Genomic DNA, 21,739 nt, shown 5'->3' with positions numbered 1-21,739 from the left:
TTGATTTCTGTGATTTTTTTTTTCATCAGTGGAAAAATATTTAGATATTAGAACATACCCTGAAAAAGGAACCTCTGCTTGGGAACTGATGATGCAGGTTATTCCTAATGCTGATTGGTTCTCTGAGCTTTGATCCAACCCTGGGGCAGACAAGAGAGTCTGTAAATTCTTCGTCTGGGAGATGTGAGGGAGTTCCTGTGCAGGGAGGGTCACCCTGACTGTTACATCTCTCTGAGTTCCTGAGCCTCCATGATTGTGTGTGTCTTTCTCCACAAGGAAGTCTGGATAGAAGTTCTGGCTGTGACCCTGCTGGTGCTGAATTCCCAGATGGCTGCAAACAGACACAGCCCAGGTAAGTACAGAGCAGCTGATCCCCAGAAATCTCAGGTGGGACCAAGTGGATCATCCTTCTCTCTAGGTCCAGACCAAAGGAAGCACTTGGGACAGGATGGTCCTCAGATAGATGGGCAGTAGGGGAAGCTGGTTTTCAGACTCCTCTCCCAACTAACTCTTCCTTTGGCCCTTGCTTCCTATGTCTGTTTTCCTCAGGGTTCTGGGACTTAATGTAGTCTCCCTCCAAGAGCTGAGAGCTCTAATCAGTTTATCAGTAATATTATCAGACACTACTATCTACCAGGCACTGGGCTACTGCTAAGAACAAAAAGAAAGGCAAAGTTCAGTCCCTGATCTCAAGGAGTTCAGTCTAATAGGGAAGACAACATGTAAAGGACTCTAGAAATAAGATATTTAATGGAAAAATGGGACCTCATCACCAGAGGGAAGGTACCAACATCAAAGTAGATCTGAAAAGGAGCAGAAGGTGGGATTTGAGCTGATACTTGAAGTTCTCCTGGGAAGTTAGAGGCAGAGGTGAGGAGGAAGAGAGTTCTGAATAGGGGACAGCCAGAGAGGGCCCAGAATGGGGAGAGGAGAAAATTTAGGGAGGAAGAGTAAGAAGGTCAGAGTCTTGGATAGCAGAGTTAGGGGTGAAGTTAAGGCTGGGAATGTAGAGTTTAAGAAGGATGAAAAGGTAAGAGGGGGCAGGTTGGGAAGGGCTTTGAAGGTTAAGCATAGATTCTGTGTTTGATACAGGAGGTGAGAGGGAGTCACTGGAGATTTTTAATTAGGGGTGACATGGTCAGAACTGCAAGGTCTGCTACTCCTATTTCAACTTTCCTGTCCTACTATATTACTTCACAGTGTCTGCCTGATGTGCTGGAAAGGTTTCGATTTGGCTGTTATTGGGGAGGAAGGGTAGACTTTCCTGGATTAATTTCCTAGGTATAATTCCAAGGCCACAAGGGAAGCTGGAGTATGTGGGATCACTGTTGGTTTTCATGGATAACATCATGGAGGAGTAGGAGGAAGACCCTTCCATCTAATTACTTTGAGGATGGTTAAAGGGCTGGGCTGGAGAGACCAAGAGGACTGACCCAGGCTGATTTGTCTCCTGTCTTCAGGATCCCTTGATAATGCTTAGAAAAAGAGGTATAAGCCCAATGTTCCCCGCTCACCTGGTGCCTATCCTTCAGGGCCATCTCAGGTCTCCACACTGCTGCTGCTGCTCTCCCTGAAGCCCCAGTCTGGATCAAGGGGCCTCTGCCATGACACAGCAGGGGGAGATCCTGGGCAGGGAGGGAGCCTCTGGGATGGTACCCCCTGGTACTGTCCATGTTATGTCCCTGTGGCCTAGCCTGGCACCTGGCAGGGCTAATCATGGTCTCTCTGTGTCCTGCCCTGCCCTAGAGCTTCCCCAGGAAACTGAACCCCCTTTGAGCTTTGTCTCCTGCCCTGCCCCTGGGGGAAAGGATGCTGGTGTCACAGCCATTGTCAAGGGCTGGCAAGAGAGAAGGGGCCTTCTAGAGTCTGTCTGAGAGGACCTAAGCTAGGGAAAGCCAAGGGCAGTGGGACCTCCCAATCCCAGCAGGGTAATGGCAGCTTAACTCAGGTGACAACCTCAGAACCCCCTGGTGCCAGCCATGTGTGTCATAACCAGGCGCTGCCCCTGTGTGGGCAACCAGTCAAATTGCACCATATTTAAGTAGCCTCCCAGCCAGAAGTTGTCACACTTTTATCTTTGTTATTGCTGGGGACACAGAGAAAGATACAAGTCCCTGGGGATGACAATGTGAAAACAGATGTGCACAAATGATTTATTTTCAGAATAATGTGGAAATAACAGCAGAGGGAAGGCACTAAGTTAGGGGGATTGTGGAAGGCTTCCTGCAGCTTCTAAACTGGGGGTGTGACTGACTGTGGAGGTTGTGAAATAGTGATTTATTATCAGTAAATGTTTGATTTGTATACCTGTTATACAGGTATACACACCTATATGTCCAAGTCAAATGAAAACTCCTTGTCAAGAAAACGGGTCATGTACTGAAAAAGTTGGAGAAGCTCTGAGGGAAAAGATGGGATTTTATTTGGGACCTGAGGAAGCTAGAGAAGCCATGAGTCGGGATGAGGAGGGAGAGTGATCCAGACATGGGGGACAACAAGAATGTCCGGAGCTGAGAGTTGGAGAGTCTAGTGGGAGGCAAAGCAGGAAAGCTGGATCCCAGCAGGGGGAGGGAGGAGGTACATTTGTTTTCACATTTGATTCTGAAGGTAATAGGGAGCCAGGTTTACTGAGCAGGTGGGTGCCTTGGTCAGATCAGCACTGGAGGAAGATTCATTTTTCTGTCTTCTGAGTCCTCTTGATGGGGAGCACCTTTCATCACTAGTGCTCTGAAATCATGGCTGGCTATGGTAGAGTTCCTAAGTCTTTCAAATATGTTTCCCTTTACCATATTTTTATCATATACACCATCCTGCCATTTCCAATCACTTCATTCTGCATCAGTTCATACTGTCATTCAGTCGATCAATCAAAATTTATGAAGCACCTACTATGTGTCAGGCACTGTGCTGAGTACTGGGCATGCAAAAAGACACAAAAACCAGAATCCAGTCTGAGTGACTAGGGGTGCATTTATTAGTGAGAGTTAGGAGGTTCTTTGCTCTGTAGAAGGACCTCACCAGACCTGAGCTAGATGGGATTTTCCTGCAGGTGATTATATCACCTTCTTCCTTCCTCAGCCAGACGTCTATACCAAGGGTCTGCACTCATTGTCCCTCCTCTCCCTCACTCCTCAATCTGGCTTCCTACTTCACTGCTCTCTCCCAAGTGACCCAAGAGCTCTCTCTCAATGGCCAAAGAGGATGATCTTTTCTCAGGCTTCATCCTCCATGAACTTTTCACTGATTTTGACATTATCAGCCACCTTCAGCTCCTGGGAATTTTCTCCTCCGTGGGATTTTGGGATTCTACTCTCTCCTGGTTCTCTCATCTATCTGTTCACTCTTTTTCAGTCCCCTCCACAGTTTTCTCATCCACATCATATTCTCCAAATAGGGGTATGTCCTAAGGCTTTCTTGTCTCCTTTTTGTGACTCCATCAGCACTCACAGAGTTAATTCCCATCTCTGCTCAATGACTCCTAGATCTGTTTCCTGCCTAAGTCTCTGTCCAGCACCACCTGCTGCCTCCTAGTTGTTTGAATCTGGATGTCCCTAAACTCCCTTAAAAACATATTCAAAACCGAATCACTGCTTTCCCCCCAAACGCACACTTTCCCCAAAGTTTATATGTATATGTATATATATATATATGTATTTAGTTAAGCTTTCTATTTTCAAAACTATGAATGGATAATTTTTCAACATGGACCCTTGCAAAACCTTGCGTTCCAAACTTTCCCCTCCTTCCTCCCACTCCTCCCCTAGATGGCAGGTAATCCAATATATGTTAACCATGTTAAAATATATGTTAAATCCAATATATCTATACATATTTCTACAGTTATCATGCTGCACAAGAAAAATCAGATCAAAAAAGAAAAAATGAGAAAGGAAACTAAATGTAAGCAAAAAACAACAAAGAGTGAAAATGCTGTCAAACTTTCCTATTCCTAAAGAGCATAATACAATTCTCCTAGACTCATGGTCCATGACTGTGGTGTTCTCTTCAATTCCTTACTTTGCCTCTCCCCACAGTATCCCTGCCATAGCATCCCTTACATGTGGCAGATGAGAGATGAAATGACTGAGGAAACAAATGTTTTGAGTTTCTGAGCATATGGATATATTAAGCAATATCTGCCAGTGACTCAGTCAACCAGGACTAGATCTCCTCAGCTTAGGGCTGGACTCCATTATATTAAAAATTGTTAATCAAGTAAGACCAATGAATTTTAATTCATTAAAAAAAAAAAAACAATACAACACTAGGCAACTTGAATTCTAGTGGGAGGAAAGATTAGGAACTTTCCAAGTTGTAAGGGGAGAGTAAACAAATGCAATTCCCTGAAATCAGAATAAGAGGCCCTCCCTTTCCCCCAAGTGTCTGTTAACAATCAAAGGAACTTGTAAACAATAACTGACTGATTAGGATAGGGCCAGTTTTCATATAAGTCATATTCGATTTGTATATGTCTACATATACATGTACAGATGTACAATAGTGAGAAAACTCTTTGCCTCAGTCTTTGGATCTGTTCTGTTTCTGCTCTGCAGAACGCAGGTCTTTTGTTAAAAGTCTCTAGGCAGCAAGAAGAGCATTGTGCAAACAATGAAATAAGGTTTTCTTTCTGTCATTTCCCACAGTGGAATACAATTTTCTCACAAAATAGAAATTAGACTCTATCCATAATGAAACAGAAAGGGAACTGAACTTGCTCCAGAAGTGAATCACAAGGTGGAGTCAATGTGGGTCACTCAATTCCCACAATTTCCCCCTACATACAATCCCTTCTGCTCAGATGGCCACCATAAGAGCATCCTGTCAAGATCCAGTTCAGTTCCAGTTGATCAATGATGGACAGAAACAGCTACACCCAGAGAAGAAACACTGGGAAAGGAGTGTAAAATGTTTGCACTACTGTCTTTCTACCCAGGTTATTTATACCTTCGGAATCCAATTCTTACCGTGCAACAAGAAATTTGGTTTTACACACATATATTGTATCTAGGATATATTGTAACACATTTATTATGTATGGGATTGCCTGTCATCTAGGAGAGGGAGGGGAAAATTTGAAAAAGTGAATACAAGAGATAATGTTGTAAGAAAAAAAAATTACCCATGCATATGTACTGTCAAAAAATTATAATTATATATAATTTTAATAAAAAAATGAAATAAAAAAAGAGCCTCTCACCTAGATTATGATAATGGCCTCCTAATCACTTTCTCTGCCTCCTCTCTTTTCATTCCAGAGCTAAAAATGTGTTTTTCCTTAAGAGAAAATCTAAGTCACTCCTCTCTTCATAGACTGCAGTGGCTCCCTATTGCTTCTGTGATCAATTAGAATTTCCTGTTTATTCCTTCACAAACTGGATCCAACCCTATGTTATATGATAATTCCCTTTTTGCTGTTCTCTGTGAAGTGCCCAAGCTGGCTCTTTCTGATGGGGTGCAGCTCCTCAGGGGAAATGTAGCAAGAATCCTATGGCCACCCTGCCTTGGGAGTAATGTAGTTATATATTTCTTCCCCTAGCTTTTAGGGAAGATGTAGAGAAAACCCTGAGATCTCCAGGCCTTGGGAGTGCTTTAGTTCTGCAAACGTTGCTGGCTGTCGGATAACAATCTGTGAGTCAGAGATAACAAAGTTACTGAGACAAAGATGGATGCTCACTGGACCACTCCCCAAATCCTCCTGCAAGCCAAAAAATGAGCATCTCAGGGACATGTAGCACATACTATTTTTTCCTATAAATTTATCTTCTTGCTCCTGGTTTTTTGCTAACTTCCTTTAAAACTTAGCCTTATTGGCATTATAGATATAATAAACTTTGCCTCTTGACTTGGAGATGGCATCGCCCTTTCCTAGCACACTCCCCCTCAGGGATCGCCAGCCCAAGCTCCACTCTCTGGGGGAAGGCTTTCCTGATCCTCCAAATGCCAGTGTCTCCCCCTTCTCTTCTACCATCTGTACTCATGCTGTCTGTACTGTTATGTGCAAGTCACTCCATTTGTATGCAGAGCTGGCAATGTTCCATTCTTTATATTTATACAATGTATATTCTATATATTATGCCTAAATACAAAGTATCGCATAGTAAGCACTTGATAAATGTTGACGGTCTGACTCTCTTTGGGAAGTACAGCCCTGCCCAGAGAGGGAAACAATGTTAAGTATATAGGAAGCCATGAAGTGGGGGGGGGGGGGAGGGCAGAAGTCATGGCTGGTATGGAGGCCCTTCACACGTGTGGAGGTGGGAGATGAGAAGCTGAGTCTGGGGAGCAGCAAATGGGCCAGTTTGTCTGACAGGTAAACTGTGCGTGAGAGGGAGTAACAGGAGATGCTGGAGAGGGAGGCTGGAGCCACACTGGGAGGGCTCTGGATGTCAAGGCTGTGATTTCGAAATTCTTCCCAGTCCATAGGGAGCCACTGCAGCTTCTTGAGGAGGCGAGTTAAGTGGTCAGACTTGAACTTCTAAGTTCTATTTTGTTATTTGTTGGGTGGATAAAGGATAGGAAGAAGTGTTTTTAAGTGCATGGGCTGTACTGAAGACCAGCTTACCCATAACAGGGTCCTTTCCTGCCCTCGGGGGGCTTACTTTCCAGGAGGGGGAGGAGGAGGACTTGAGTCTTGTCCGGGAGGGAGGGGGAGAGAGCTGGTCCCTCGGTCCCACAGTTGGCGCGGAGACGTCACAGCGGGGCGGGACCCTCTCAGCATGGGGGGGGGGGGTGTGTGTGTGAAAGTGATGAGATTCTTGGGGAGAGCGGGCGGTGAGCCCCGGACTCCGGCAGCGGGAGGGGGTCTTTGTGGACGGGCTGGGGAGGGCATGAGGATCAGAGAGGACTCTGGGCGGTTTCTGGTAAACTCTCAGGGAGCGTCGGCCCCAGGCTGGGGGGCTGAGAGGCCGCGGTAACGCCGCAGACAGTTCCGGGCTGGAATCTGAAGGTCGGTGCTCCCGTCCTCCCATTATTCCCACTTTGCTGCATGACCTCGGGAAAGATGCTGGCGGTCTCTGGGCCTCCGGGTGTGGGGTGGGATTGAGGTGAGTGGGCAGGAAGAGGCGGCGGCTGTGGGCCAGAGTCTCCTGGGTCAGGCCCAGGCTGCGGGCTTGGGTTAGGGGAGGGGGAAGGGAAGGAGTCCGTCACGGCTGACCCGCCCGGGGTCTCCACAGAGCACTTCACGGAGCAGACAAAATCCGAGTGTTACTTCGAGAACGGGACGGAGCACGTGCGGTTTGTGGAAAGACACATCTCCAACGGGGTGGAGTACGTGCGCTTCGACAGCGACGTGGGGAAGTACGTGGCTCTGACGGAGCTGGGGCGGCGCAGTGCGGAGCACTGGAACAGCCAGAAGGAGATCATGAAGTACAGACGGGCCGCGGTGGACACTTACTGCAGGCCTAACTACGAGGGGTCTGAGCCCTTCTTAGTGCCCAGGAGCGGTGAGTGGGCGGCCCGGGGAGGGAGCTGGGGAGAGAGCAAAGCAGGGAGGGGATAGAGGGAGGAGGTTGTGGGGGGAGGGGCAGGAGGAGGAGAGAAAGGGTGGGGTCATAGGAGCAAGTACTGAGACAGGGATCCCAAGAGTTGGGGAGAACTGGGGGAGAGCAGGGACACAGGAGGAGGAAGAGGAAGGAAGAAGGGGGAAGGGTCATGACAGAGGGAGAAGAAAGGGGAGAATGACTCAGGGGGAGACCGAGGACAAGGTCAGAGGGCAGGGAGCAGGGCTGCTAGAAACCCTCTGGGGCAGTTTTTCCTCCTTCCTTCTGATGGGGACAAAGTGGCCCGGGCCCGGGCCCCACCAGTAACAAGCTGCTGTGTATTCTGCACTAACCAGGTTCATAGAGGGCAGGGGAAGCTGCAGAGGGGTCAGGCCTGGGTAAGGGAGACACCCTCTAATCCAGACCCGGCCTCCGCCCCGTGTGACCCTGGACAAGTCTCTCCTCCTCCCTTGTATCATTCCCTCATCTCTGAGAGGAGCCGGAGAAGGAGAGCACAAACCTCCAGTGTCTTTGTGAGAAAACCTCGAATGTGCCCCAGAGAGATGGACAGGCCTGAAAGGGGACTGACTGACCACAACATGGTCACTGTGAAATGCGTCCCCCAAGCCTGAGTGCTTAGGGGTCAGGGAGCTTTTCACAGCAGACACAGAAGGGCTCTTTTTGTACCCCCAACACTGAGCTCTCAGTCTCCCCCTGCCCCACCCCCTCTTGGCTCCTCCATATTCTCTCCCTACCCCCAGCCCTTCTCTGACAACTCAGCCCCCACAGCTGCTGTCTCCTCACTGACATTTCTTCCTCCAGAGACCAAACATGTTCCCTGCTCCCGGACCCTGGGCCAGGATGCTCAGGTTTCTCCCAGGCCCAGAGTCCCCCAGGGCTCCTGATGCAGAATTTCTCCATGGACTGATAGCACCATTTCTGCCCTGGGGGGAAGGGAAACTGAGGCTGCTCAGGGGGCAGAGGTGGAGGTGGGAACAGGAAGCCCTGCTCTGGCCCCTCCCTCAGGAGCTTCCTTCTTTCCTCCAGCTCAGCCCCAGGTGACTGTATATCCATCCAAAATGGCTCCCTTGGGACACCACAACCTGCTTGTGTGCTCTGTGGGCGGCTTCTATCCTGGGGACATAGAGGTCCGCTGGTTCCTGAATGGGCGGGAGGAGACGGCCGGCGTGGTGTCCACGGGCCTGGTGGGCAATGGAGACTGGACCTACCAGACCCTGGTGATGTTGGAGATGACGCCCCGGCGGGGAGACGTCTACACCTGCCACGTGGAGCACTCCAGCCTTCAGAGACCCTTCCTCTTGGACTGGAGTGAGACAGAGCTCCCTCACCCTCCAGTGCTCACATTGCTCAGGATATGGAGCTAGCTCTGGGATCCCCTCAGTGTGTGTCCTGGGCCCCCTTTTGTTCTGTCCTGGGCTAATACAAGCCCCATGTGGTGCTACCCCGCCTTTTTCCCAGCATAGCCTCCAATGGCAATGCAGAACTGAGAGCTGTGGACACTGGGAGCTTGTCTCCCTCTGGGACCCTGTGATCAGCCCAGAGACCCCTTTCCTCTGGGTTAGGGGAGAAGATGGATGGATGTCAGTGTCCCTTGAGGAGCTTTCTCTTCCCGATTCCTGAAGGCCCTTTGCTGCTCCGTCCCTGCCTTCCTTAGACAGGATTTAGCTTCTCAGGCTCCCCCAGACCCTCTGCTCCCCACATGGGGCTGGCTCCTGAGGAGAAGGTTTGACCCTTGGTGTCTCCTGTCCCTAGAAGCCCAGTCAGAGTCTGCCCAGAATAAGATGCTGAGTGGAGTTGGGGGCCTTGTGCTGGGGCTGATCTTCTTTGGGGTTGGCCTCATTGTCCACAAGAAGAGCCAGAAAGGTGAGAGACTCTGGGGAAAGCCCTGAGATTCCCCCCCCTGCCCTCCATGGTTTTCTGCAGGGCAGAGAGGATCCTGGACTGTGCCAGAAATCTGCCCCAGGTTAGGGGGGAGGGATGGTCTGGCTCTGGCTCCAGCTCCTCCTCCCCAGAATCTTACAGATGGGGGTGAAGGAGCCAGATCCCAGGGCTCAGGGGTCTTAGGGAATCCTGTATTCACCAGTAAAGATGGGCTTGGGAGAGGTCTCAGGTTCCAGCCTTTTGGTCCTCCCCCCTCCACTCACACAGTTGTAGAGGGATGGATAAAACACTAATTAAGTACTTCCTCTGAGCAGTGTCAGGAGCCTCCTGTCCCACAGTGCTCAGTTCCCTTTGATTTTGTGATTCTAAGATTTACAAGTATCTCTATGTCTGTCTCCTTTCCTTTCCCAGGAAATCGGGGTTCACAACCAGCAGGTAAGATCCTTCTGCCAGGTTCTAATAGCTACAGTCTGTGCCCAGTGAGGCCAGAAGCTAAGAAGTGGGAACAAGTGGTTCTGCAGGTGGTTCAGACAAACATGGGGACTCTAATGTGACTGTTCTCTGTTCTCTGCAGGGCTTCTGAGCTAATCCCCAAGGCTGTGTCCCCTGGAGCTGTTGCTTCCTCTCTCAATCTCCCCTCTCAGCCTCCCTCTCATATTTGGAGGCCCTCTATTTGTGCCCAGATCTCCAGAAGTTTAGCCCCACCCTGAGCCCTTCCCTGGAATAGCTCCTTCCCTGCACTTTTGACTTTTCTGGACCCTTTGGGGAATTTCCCTAATAGCCTCAGAGATCTCCTTTACCCTCCTCTCTTTCTGTCCCTGCATTTTATTATTTTTGTCTCTTGAGCTTTCCTCCATAATTAGGAGGTTGAGAATCAGCTGGTGCTTGGTGACACAGAAACAAAGTTGGGGAGCAGAGGGAGGAAGCTTCAGCACTTGGGTTTCGTAGCATCTGTCAAAATGATAAATGCCTCCAGAGGTGAAGATTGCCATCCATGCTCACCTGGTACCTTCATTTCCTTGCATAATTCCTGCAGAGCCAATTACCCAGCGTGCTTCTGGTCTTCCTCTATGTTTCTTGACATTAAATGGAGACAATGTCCCTCGTGATTCCCTGTGTGATGGCCCCCCTCATTGTGCTGATGTTCTCTCTGGTGATTTTCCTTCTATCAATTCTGCTCCATCCTTACGATCTGCTGTAGCCTCTGGCTCACTTTCATGTTCTCTATTTTACTTTTAATTAAGCTTTAGTAATACCTTTTATGTTTATATTGTATTCATTGCTTAACATATATCCTATCCCCCTTTAACTTTCCCTCATAACAAAATTTTTACTCGAGTTCCACAATAACTATCACCTAGAACAGTGGTCCTCAAACTTTTTAAATAGGGGCCAGTTCACTGTCCCCCAGACTGTGGGAGGGCCGGACTATAGTAAAAACAAAACCTCACACTCTGTCTCTGCCCCTCAACCCATTTGCTGTAACTCTGCTTGCGGCATAAATGTCCTCAGCCCACCACATTTGGCCCTCGGGCCGTAGTTTGAGAACCCCTGACCTAAATCATCTAAATAGATATGTGTAATAGAGACCTTTAGTCTCCCCACTTCTTCCCTGAAATGTTAATTTTCTCTTATCTGTGGCCAAGCTTGATAAGCATAATTACATAACTTTCATCATCATTTTCCCTCATCTCCTGGTTTTTAATCTTGGATATGTTTCTTTCCTGGTAGTGCTTACAATGTTAAGAGTCACACCAAAAATGGAATCGCTTCCATGTGAATTGTGAAGATTCTGAAGATCATCTGGCAGGATAAGGTACCAAACACTGAGATCCTTTCCCACACTAAATTGCCGAGCATTCAGACACAGTTGCAGAAAAGTCCTGGCATCTTTGTTCCAATGCCCAATTGTGCTTGCCAGAAAGACTTTTCTGGAGAATTTACATAGCAAAGCGATCACCTGGTGATCAGAGAAATGGTACAAAGACTCTCAAGGAGTGATTGCAGGACATTGGGAGGCACTAGCAGGGTATCTATCACCCAGCATTGTGTGCCCTCATCCCAGGTTTTGTGCTCTATGAGCAGAAGTGAAGTAGCTCAGAAGAAATGTGAGATGTGGAGTTAAGGGAATCCATACAGAAGTTCATATTTGTGCCAACCTGGGATAGAGATTTCTGAACTTGTATTGGTGAAGGAGCCACAGTCAGACACACTGTGACTTGACACTAATACAGTGATTTCATTTTGATTCTCTTCAAGAATTGAAGGACAAGAATTTTCTCCACAATTGTACCAGTTCACAGATCCACAAATAGGCCATCAACCTATCTTTGTATACTCCTTCCCATGTCAACCATTTTCATGTGTTATCAACTTTTAAGATTTGCTGGGAAGACAGAAAACCTCAGTGTTGTTTTTATTTTGATTTCTCATTGTTATGGATTTGGAGCAAGTTGAAATATGTTTATTTTCTTTGACCATTTCCTTACTGGCAAACACTTTTGATTCTGTAGATGTCTGTTCATTTTCTAGATGTCTTGGATAGAAGATGTTTGCCAGAGATATTTGCTACAAAGATATTTCCCCCCCCAGCAACAATTCTAGCTTTTGGTATTATCAAGCAAAGGCAATTTGGGTAATTTTGGGTAATCAATTTTTCCTTTGGGTTTCCTATAGTTTTTATTTACTTAATAATCTCCTCACAAACATATATCTTGGACAGAGTTATGAAATCTACTCCCAGTCATTTTGTGTATCTTTGATGGAAGTTTATTAAGCTTGTTATTAGTAGTGACAGTAACCAAGCCTTATCCAGAACCTTCCTTTGGGATAAGTAGAAGGAAATTATATATATTTTTAAACTCACCAGGCCATGAGCCCATAATATGTAGTGGGGCAAGAATGTGGACCTTAGAAGAGAAGAATAGGAAACGGGGGACAGGAGACTTGAAGAATGGAGACAAGACAGGTTTTCTGATCAAGTCTCATTTATTGTAGGGATAAGCACAAGCATCTATAGAGGGTTACAAGGGAGTAAGGCATATATGGATCAGGATAAGAACAAAAGCTATTAATCCACAGAAAGTTCTTGTGACATGAGTTATTCCAGAATGTAATTTGTGTGGAGACAGAATTCTTTACCCAGGGATGGTAAGAGTGTAATCTTTGCCCCAGGTGTAAATTGTGTGGAGACAGACTTCTTTACCCTGGGTGGGTATTTACATAGGAATATGGCCTTTGCCCTCAGCTCAGTGCTGGCTTCCCACAGGTCCCCCTTTTTTCTTTTATAAATGTGGAGAAGGTATTACACCCAGCGATCTATGCCTGGTTTAGGTTGTTCCCTCGGGGAAAAGTCTTACCCGTCATAGGAAGGATATACATGTGTATTTCTTCCTGGCTTAGGTTGACCAATCCTTGGCGAATCTTACCCATCATTGGCTAACCAGGTCTCGATGGCCTTAGAATGCTCCCAAAATAGGGGTCCAATAAGAGGGAAAAGATATGGAAGTATCCCATGTAATCCACTCCACAGGGGGTTGTCAAAGAGTTCTTTGCGCTGCTTAACCAAGTCTTCCTGGAGCTTCCTTATCTTGTCCTGCACAATTCCAGACTTGTTAGCATAGAAACAGCAGTGTTCCTGTAGGGCTAAACATACTCCCCCTTGTTCTGCAGTAAGGAGGTCTAAACCACACCTATTTTGCAAGACTACTTTGGCCAGACTGTCGATTTGAACTTGAAGATCATTAATAGTGCTGGAAAGGGTTTGAACATCATCAATGAGTTGGTTGGAAAATTTGGTATAGGAGTGGACAGCAACCCCTAGCCCTGCTGAGCCTACTGCTCCCGTGATGCTGAGATCAACCAGAAAAGGTATGAAGAGGACAGCCCTTTTCTTTCGGCCACTTATGTAGTCAAGGCTCGGGAGAGGGACTGGTTCATCTCCTGGAATGATATCAGTGTCAGGGAGGACGGTGGCTTGAACACAAGTGCCAGTCCAATTTATTGGAAGGGCTGTAAAAGCTAAATTGCCGCTGCACACAAACACCCAACCAGGGTCAGGGCAAAGAGGAGAGGGAATAACAGTGGAGGGATCAGGATAGGAAGTGGGAGTAATGGAAGAGCAATTGGCAAAAATGTCAAATCTTATATCTAAGTCATAGGTATTGTTTTGAGGGGCTTGCTCTATACACCGTGCCCGAGTAAATCCTACAGGCTGAACACGGAAAAGAATTGCAATGGTGCAATTGTTTTTAGACAAAGTTTTGTTCGTGTCGTTAATAGGAATAATGATGGGCATAGGGGTGCCAAGAGTCACACACAGCCAGCAATCTTTTGCCAAAGTGGGATTAGTTGAATTTAATGTTCTGAATGTGGCCTCTAAGATGGAGGAAGTTTGAGTATCAAGGTCCGTATTCTCGATTTAGGCAATGCTAGAGGGTGATAGTGTAAAGGGGGATACATTAGTCTAATAAATTCTTCAATCTGACCTCTTTCTTCCTCTGTCAGAAATTTATATAGGAGTGGTGACAGGCCAATAGACATCTTTTCCTATAGTGCCTAGGCAGGAGGCCTGTTGATAGGGACTGTGACCTGTAGGGTAAGAGAAATCCCAGTCCCCTCCTCTAGAGCCACTAAATGACCTCTGGATATAGCTGTAAGATAAGTATTACCATCTGTGTGGGTACATTGTTGGACATGATCATAGCAGAAGGAATGCATCGCCAGGGCAAAGAAACAGCCTTTAGGGCAAGGTCCCAGTTGATTGTTAGAAGAAGGGATTATGGTGGGTTTTTTAAAGCACTGGTAGCTGGTATATGTGATTACTCTCCCTGAAAGGATTTCACTAGATAAATAAGATTTAAAGGTTCCACAATTGGTGACAGAGAAAGATTTTGGGGTGACAGTAATATATCCCCCTGCATTCGCAAGGAGTCCATACAGTTCTTTGAGTAACTCGACCCTCTTGACTGGTGGCCCGAAGCCTCCCTCTGTCAGGGGGTCTAGGATTAACAATGTCCCAAGCAGGATAATGCAGTTGGTTGTCTTCATGACCTGTAAAAAGAGGAAAATGTGTCTCAGGGAGAATCATCTTCCCTGGAAAAAGTTATTTTATCGTTTTTTTCTTAATGACTATCTATTTGTTTTACTAGGTGCTCTGGCAACCACCTGGCAGATTTCATTTCTTTAGAGTAAATGCAAACTGACCCTCGGCCCCAAATAAAGACCAGATTGGGACCATGCCATTTGTTGGTTAGAGGGTCCTTCCATAATACTTCTGCATAACTGTGAGCAGAATTGGAGTGCCAGAGGCGATCAGCTGCACTTTTACCCTTGATGTCAAGATGTAGAAAATTCAAAATAAATAAGGCATGGTTGATGAAGTTCCAAGAGGATCCTTTGATAGGGTATAGAGTGCCCTTTCTTAGTTTAAGAATGGTATTTTTAAAGGTTTGATGAGCCCTTTCTACTATGCCTTGGCCTTGGGGGTTATAGGGAATGCCAGTGACATGTTGAATGGAAAGAGTGGCGCAGAAGGCTTTGAAAGCTTGGCCAGTGTATCCCGGGCCGTTGTCAGTTTTAATAGAAGTAGGCATCCCCATGACCGAGAGGCAGGCTAGTACATGAGCAATGACATGTTTACAGGCTTCTCCAGATTGAAGTGTGGCAAAAAGGAATCCACTATAAATATCTATGGTCATGTGGAGGTATTTAAGATTCCCGAAATCGGAGAGATGAGTAACATCCATCTGCCACACTTCATTTGGAAGTAATCCACGTGGATTGACCCCGAGATGGGGTGTAGGTAAGAAGGTGACACATGCAGGGCATTGTTTAGCTATCTGGCGAGCTTGTTCACGGGTAATTTTAAATGACAAGTGCAAAGTATGGGCATTAAGGTGATGTGCATCTTGTAGGGCAGAAGAGAAAAGGGTAAAGCTGAGCGAGTACCAAGGTCAGTGAAAGCATTTCCTTCAGATAATGGTCCAGGAAGACCAGTATGAGCATGGAAATGGCATAGGTAAAAGGGAGCTGAGCAGAAACGAATGGCAGATTGTATTCAAAGGAATAAATCGGTGGCAGTAGAAGTGGGCTTGATGTATGTGATAGTCTCAAGAAGGGGGACGAATTGACCAATATAAGAACTATGAGTATAGATATTAAGGGAAGTATCTGGGTATGTGTGGAAGACAGTAAACACTGCAAAGAATTCAACAAGCCGAGACATAGGGGGTAGGAATGGAAGTGGTATGGCCATGGGCAGCATAAGCAGCAACACTGGTAGAGGAGGGTGGAGTGGGATAGTAAAGAAGCAGTCTTTAAGGTCAATTATAATTTTGAGAAAGTTATGGGGAATAGAAACAGGAGAGGGCAGGCCTGGCTGCAAGGCGCCCATTATGACCATCGTTTTGTCACTGGTCTAAGATCCTGAAGGAGGCGCCATTTGCCTGATTTCTTTTTTATTACAAAAATGGGGGTGTTCCAGGGAGAATTACTAGGCTCTATGTGGCCATCTGTGAGTTGTTCCTGCACTAACTGTTCAGCAGCTGTCAACTTCTCTCTAGAGAGTGGCTACAGGTTCATTGGATTTCCAAGAAGTTTGATCTGCATGGGGTGCAGGATGGTCAGTGACCATTAGGGAAAATTTCCTAATCCCAGGGGGTCAGGGTGTTTCTGAATTGAAATGGGTTCTCTCTCAAAGGATATGAACAGACAATTTTCAGATGATGAAATTAAAACTATTTCCACTCATATGAAAGAGTGTTCCAAATCACTATTGATCAGAGAAATGCAAATTAAGACAACTCTGAGGTATCATTACACACCTGTCAGATTGGCTAAGATGACAGGAACAAATAACGATGAATGTTGGAGGGGCTGTGGGAAAACTGGGACTGATGCATTGTTGGTGGAGTTGTGAAAGAATCCAACCATTCTAGAGAGTAATCTGGAATTATGCCCAAAAAGTTATCAAAATGTGCATACCCTTTGACCCAGCCATACTACTACTGGGCTTATACCCCAAGGAACTACTAAAGAAGGGAAAGGGACCTGTATGTGCCAAAATGTTTGTGGCAGCCCTTTTCATAGTGGCTAGAAGCTGGAAGATGAATGGATGTCCATCAATTGGAGAATGGTTGGGTAAACTATGGTATATGAATGTTATGGAATATTATTGTTCTATAAGAAATGACCAACAGGAGAAATACAGAGAGGCTTGGAGAGACTTACATCAACTGATGCTGAGTGAAACGAGCAGAACCAGAAGATCATTATACACTTCAACAATGATACTGTAAGAGGATGTATGCTGATGGAAGTGGATTTCTTCAACATAGAGAAGAGCTAATCCAATTCCAATGGATTAATGATGGACAGAACCAGCTACATCCAGAAAAGGAACACTGGGAAATGAATGTAAACGGTTATTTTTACCTTCTGAATCCAATTCTTCCTGTGCAACAAAAAATTCGGTTCTACACACATATATTGTATCTAGAATATACTGTAATATATTTAACATATATAAGAGTGCTTGCCATCTGGGGGAGGGGGTTGGGGGAGGAAGGGAAAAAATCTGAATAGAAGTAAGTGCAAGGGATAATGTTGTAAAAAATTACCCATGCATATGTACTGTCAAAAAATGTTATAATTATAAAATAAAATAAAAATTTAAAAAAAAAGAAAAAGAAATGGGTTCTCTCATGCCTTGTGCATGCTTGCCGAGACCCCGGCCAGGCAGCAATCCCTGCTTAAGCATCTGAGAGGTAACAGTCTCATTAGGGCTAAACATAACCAGACCCATCTGGGAAAGTAGATCCCTGCCCCATAAATTAAAGGGAAGCCCAGGGAGGACGTAGGCCTGTATGGTGCCTGTGCTTTTTCTGAATCCTCCCATGTGAGCATTTTGGAACTTTGTTCAGGGTTTGGCCTATGCCCCGAAGATGGGTGAGGGAGGCTGAGAGGGGTCGTGCCATAGGCCACTCCTCTTTTTTTAACACAGTGGTGTCCATGCCAGTGTCAATAAGACCCTTGAAGAGCTTGCCATCTAGTCTGAGACTCAGCATGGGTTTCTGGGGCAAAATGTTCTGAACCCAATAGGCATTAGAGGACCCGAAGCAGCCCATGCTGCGGCACTAAGTCTTGGCAGTTCCATGGGCATTATTTATAAGCAAGAGAAGGAGTTGAGCAATCTTGGAACCCGCAAGGATGGTTACAGGGAACGACTGGACTGAGGCCACAAGTTTAATTTCCCCCTGGAAATCACCATCAACCACACGGGGTGTATGGTGAGCCCTGCTAGAGAGCAGCTAGCTCTCCCGAGGATTAATCCAAAAAATCCTTCCGGGCAGGGGCCAAAAATACTGGTAGACAGCACTTGCAGGCCCTGCTCAGGTGTTAGTACTGAGTGGGAGGCAGAACAGAGGTCCAATCCTGCGCTTCCTGGGGTGGCTCTGGCCAGTTGGGAGATGCCGAAGGGTAGGATTGTTGAGATGAGCCAACTGGTTCGTCCCAAGGCCGGGCCTCTGATTTGCTGATGGGGCCTGGGGCGGGCCCCAACAGAAGTTTCCCTGATCCAACAATGGGTGTCCATAGCTATCAGTCTTTGATCAGCACTGAGAGGCCCAATGCTTGCCTTTTTTGCACCTGGGGCAAATGCCAAGGTGTCCTACACGGCCTTGTTTAGGGAGGTTACATTGTTTTTAAAAGTGTCCGCGATTGCCGCAATTAAAGCACCTGCCTTGAGCAGGGGAAAAAACGGAGCCTGCCAGGGCATCATGGATAGGCGCGCCAACGGCAACACCCATCTGGCTGCTAGGTCCCATGTCAGCACATTGATGGATATAATCAGAAAGTGTACCTTGTCTTCTAAAGGGGCTGATGGCAGCCTGGCAAGCAGAATTAGCATTTTCAGAAGCAAGCTGGCGAACAAAATCACTCTCAGCTTCAGAAATCCCTAGAAGCCTCTCGGCTAGGTCAGTGAGATGGCTAATAAAATCTGTATAAGACTCCTCTGGCTTCTGGTGGATATTAGCTATGGAAGTGGTGGCAGACCCTTTAAGGGGGAGTTTTCTCCAAGCCTTAGTGGCTGCGTTGTGGATTTGGGTAAATAGGGCGGCTGCATATTGAGCCTGTGCCTCATTTGTGTCATAAAGATGGGCACCGACAAGCATTTCAAATGACCAACCGGCACTTTCGCCACCAGCCTCTATATTTTGTCTGGCAGTTTCTTTACAGGTTTCTTTAAATTCAGATTTCCACAATGTTGGGGGATTTCCAGGCTTTATGATGCATGAGACAAGGCATGGGTGAAGTAAAATAATTTACTCAATTAAAAGTAAAAGTAAAAGTTTATTTTAAATCATGGAGAGATCTCAGTGGACCAGAACTCTCAGATGGAATTAGACTAGAGTTCTGCCCGTCCTGCCCATTCTGCCCACACTCATATAGTCAGAGTACATAGTTATAAGATTTGAGACAATGCAGAGCTTTTGGATTTGAATAGGCTTCAGTAAGGCTATAGAAAGTTTGATTAGTGATAGTTCAAATTATATAGAGCTTAAGTGGTGGTACTTAACATTAATTCAGTTCTATTGAAAGTTGAGTAGGAGTACTTAGCTTTAGTTCAGCTCTATAGAAAACTTGGGTAGTGTCAGCTGAACTCTACAGAAAGGTAAATTAGTGGTACTTAACAGAGGTGGGGTTGGACTGACTTCTGGGTCAGGATAGTGGAAAGTCAAAGTGACTTTTTAGGGCTCCAACCTCAGTTTCCCTCGTCAACAACACAAAATCTCCCCCATTAAGTGTAGCATGCACAAGATGATACCAATCAATTGGCGTTAGCCAAAGGCAATCAAGTATCTCGAGGATTGAGAGAATAAAAGGTGCCATGGGACCATAATGAGAAACTACAGATTTAAGTTCCTTTAAAGTCTTATAGCCCAGGCATTTATACTCTTGGGGAAGCGCAGTGTCCTTGTCTGTGTCCTCATCGTTATCCGATTTTTTGGCTGGGTCTCAACAACAGGAAAGAGCTGGAGGGGGCCAGCGGGTGCCTAATGCGGGAATGTGAACTTAGATGCAGGGTGGGCGGAGGGAGCAGGTACATCTGGGGCAGGCTGTTTGGAGAGTTCTAAGTCTAAAAGTCTGAGTTCCTTTAAAAGGTTATTGAGCTCTTTTGTGAATTGTAAAGTTTCTCAGAGTGATTGGATCGGCATTTTCAGGTCTTGGGGAGAGAGAACAGGGGCAGCTCTCAGAGAGGGAAGGAGCAGTGTTGGAGGAGGAGGGAAAAGCGAGCATAATGCAATAGGGTGGAGGGGGCAGAATAGCATTAATGTTAGCATTAGAAAGAACAGGAAAAGTACAATCAGGGTCATTGTATAGAGGGGCTGCTTCTTCTAGTTCTGCTGAGCTAGCAGGGTAGAGCAGCTTGCCCCTTATCAAAGCATTATCCCCGAGAGAGGGGTAGATTTTTTGTACATAGTCTTAGCAGGGGAATTGTTTGAGGTCTTATCTAAAGGCACGGTAATAGACACAGAATCCTCCTCCTTTTTTTTTTTTTTTTTTTTTTTTTTTTTTCATTTTAGCTGGGCCTAACTCAAGGTTAGAATTGGTGCATCTGAAAACACCTTTCAAAAAGGAGGAGCTGTCTTGGATGACTTTATTTACATCATCATCATGGTGATGGACAGCAATAAGATCATTGATACAGTTCCAGTAGTTAAAGGCTGTGATAGGGACCTTTTCAGGCCCAAAGTTCTGTAATAGTCATTCAGACAGTCCCCTACACTCTTCCACCTTTTTTTTATCTATAGTTCCCTCCTGTGGGAACCATGGACAAATGTCCTCCAGAAATTGAAAAAACTTTACCAAGTCCTTTTTCTTAACCTTTACTCCATGTGTCCTTAAAGAGTCTTTGAGACCCTCAAATTTATCGTGAACACTAATGTCCTCTCCCGTTGTACAGATGCCTCACTTACCTCAAGTCTCTGTTCCTCAGGTGAGGTGGTCCTGCTGCAACCTTTCTTTCGATTTCAATAGACTACAGTCTTTCTTTTCTCCAAGAGGTTTGATCTGACAAAAACCATTGCCTATTCCATGATTCTTGGGGCCCCACGTCTGGGCGCCAATTGTCCCGACCAGTGGAGCAAGACCGTGGACCCAGAAGAGAAGAAGAGGGAATGGGGGACAGGAGACATGAAGAATGGAGACAAGACAGGCTTTCTGATCAAGCTTATTGTAGAGATAAGCACAAGCTTATATAGGGGGCTATAAGGGAGTAAGGTACATATGAATCAGGATAAGAACAAAAGATATTAATCCACAGAAAGTTCTTGTGACATGAGTTACTCCAGAATGTAATTTATGTGGAGACAGACTTCTTTACCCTGGGTGGGTATTTACATAGGAATATGACCTTTGCCCTGAGCTCAGTGCTGGCTTCCCACACATACCAAGCTACTCACTTGGGAAAGAAAACCTTCCAATCTCTTATAAAACCTATTTCCACTGGTCACAAACTGGGAGAAACAATTAAGTCTGCCCCATCCCAGCTTTCTTTTTATTGTTGTTATTATCCTCCACTTCCTTTGACAAATTGATTGTTTTCTCCCCCACTACACATGAGCTTTATATTTTCCAGACTCCAGGCTATGAACTTCGCAACCTGAATATCACTGGCTATCTAATGCTCAACATCCCCTGGATGCAGCTGCCACCATCTTTAAGTCTCCTCAGTCTGGATTCAGCTAGGCAGGGGCAGCTCTATGCTCCTTGTCAGCCTAAAGCAGCTTCAGAAAATGAGACCTTCTTTCCTTTTTCCCCAAATGAATTTGGGTTTTAATTGCTTGAGGGGGAAAAGATGAAGAGTGAGAATGTAGCAATTCCTGAGAAATCCTAAGGCTAGCTGGCATTGGGAGTGCCACAAACAATGCTGGCTGTTAAAAGAACAATCTGTTGGTCAGTAAACCATAGCATTCAATGATGTAAACTATCCTACCCCTACCACTCCTCTATTGCACCTCTAAGTCGTAAAATTAGCACATCCATGCTCTTTTCCTATAAAATTATCTTCTTTCTTTTGGCTCTTTGCTAGATTCCCTTAGAACTTTAGCTTATTTCAATTAGCATTACAATTATAATAAATCTTTGCCCTTTAACTTGGAGACTGAGTGTGTGAATTATTTCACCAAACCTGTGACACTGACTTGAGAACCCTAATCTTTTGGGGGCATTTTCTGCCTCAACAATTGGATGCTACTCCTGATTCACCCTCAAACTCAACTCTATTCCCCCTTTCAGCTTGAGTAGCCACAATTACTGTTGAAGACTGAGATCTCTGGCCATTTTCCCCAGAATTC

The 21,739-nt window shown here is 45.9% G+C and overlaps 1 protein-coding gene across 4 annotated transcripts; it reads left to right on the top strand.

Moving 5' to 3' along the window:
- The first annotated feature begins 168 nt into the window (after positions 1-168).
- LOC141566413 (H-2 class II histocompatibility antigen, E-S beta chain-like) lies at positions 169-21,542 on the top strand. Of its 4 annotated transcripts, none has more exons than XM_074310901.1 (7): positions 169-352; positions 7,173-7,442; positions 8,526-8,807; positions 9,252-9,362; positions 9,792-9,815; positions 11,112-11,196; positions 21,022-21,542. In XM_074310901.1, the coding sequence occupies exons 1-6, from the start codon at positions 250-252 to the stop codon at positions 11,165-11,167; spliced, it is 846 nt and encodes a 281-aa protein (XP_074167002.1). In that variant the 5' UTR covers positions 169-249; the 3' UTR covers positions 11,168-11,196; positions 21,022-21,542. The 4 variants fall into 4 exon arrangements, 3 of the variants coding, with proteins under 3 accessions (XP_074167002.1, XP_074167001.1, XP_074167003.1); XR_012489301.1 differs by lacking the exon at positions 21,022-21,542 and adding an exon at positions 9,955-10,385 and having other exon boundaries at positions 170-352; positions 11,112-16,575; XM_074310900.1 differs by lacking the exon at positions 21,022-21,542 and having other exon boundaries at positions 170-352; positions 11,112-16,563.
- Positions 21,543-21,739: the final 197 nt, after the last annotated feature.

Source organism: Sminthopsis crassicaudata, chromosome 4 (genome assembly GCF_048593235.1).
Source record: "Sminthopsis crassicaudata isolate SCR6 chromosome 4, ASM4859323v1, whole genome shotgun sequence".
NCBI lineage: Eukaryota > Metazoa > Chordata > Mammalia > Dasyuromorphia > Dasyuridae > Sminthopsis > Sminthopsis crassicaudata.
Note: the sequence above shows the minus strand (reverse complement) of the source record. Positions and strands in the feature narration are given on the sequence as shown.

What these genes read in the sequence shown, in the direction of transcription:
- LOC141566413 (XM_074310901.1), top strand. Translation starts at nt 250, where the DNA reads ATGATTGTGTGTGTCTTTCTCCACAAGGAAGTCTGGATAGAAGTTCTG. An exon ending in TGCAAACAGACACAGCCCAG is followed by an intron (nt 353 to 7,172) that starts GTAAGTACAGAG and finishes GGGTCTCCACAG; the next exon opens with AGCACTTCACGGAGCAGACA. An exon ending in CTTCTTAGTGCCCAGGAGCG is followed by an intron (nt 7,443 to 8,525) that starts GTGAGTGGGCGG and finishes TCTTTCCTCCAG; the next exon opens with CTCAGCCCCAGGTGACTGTA.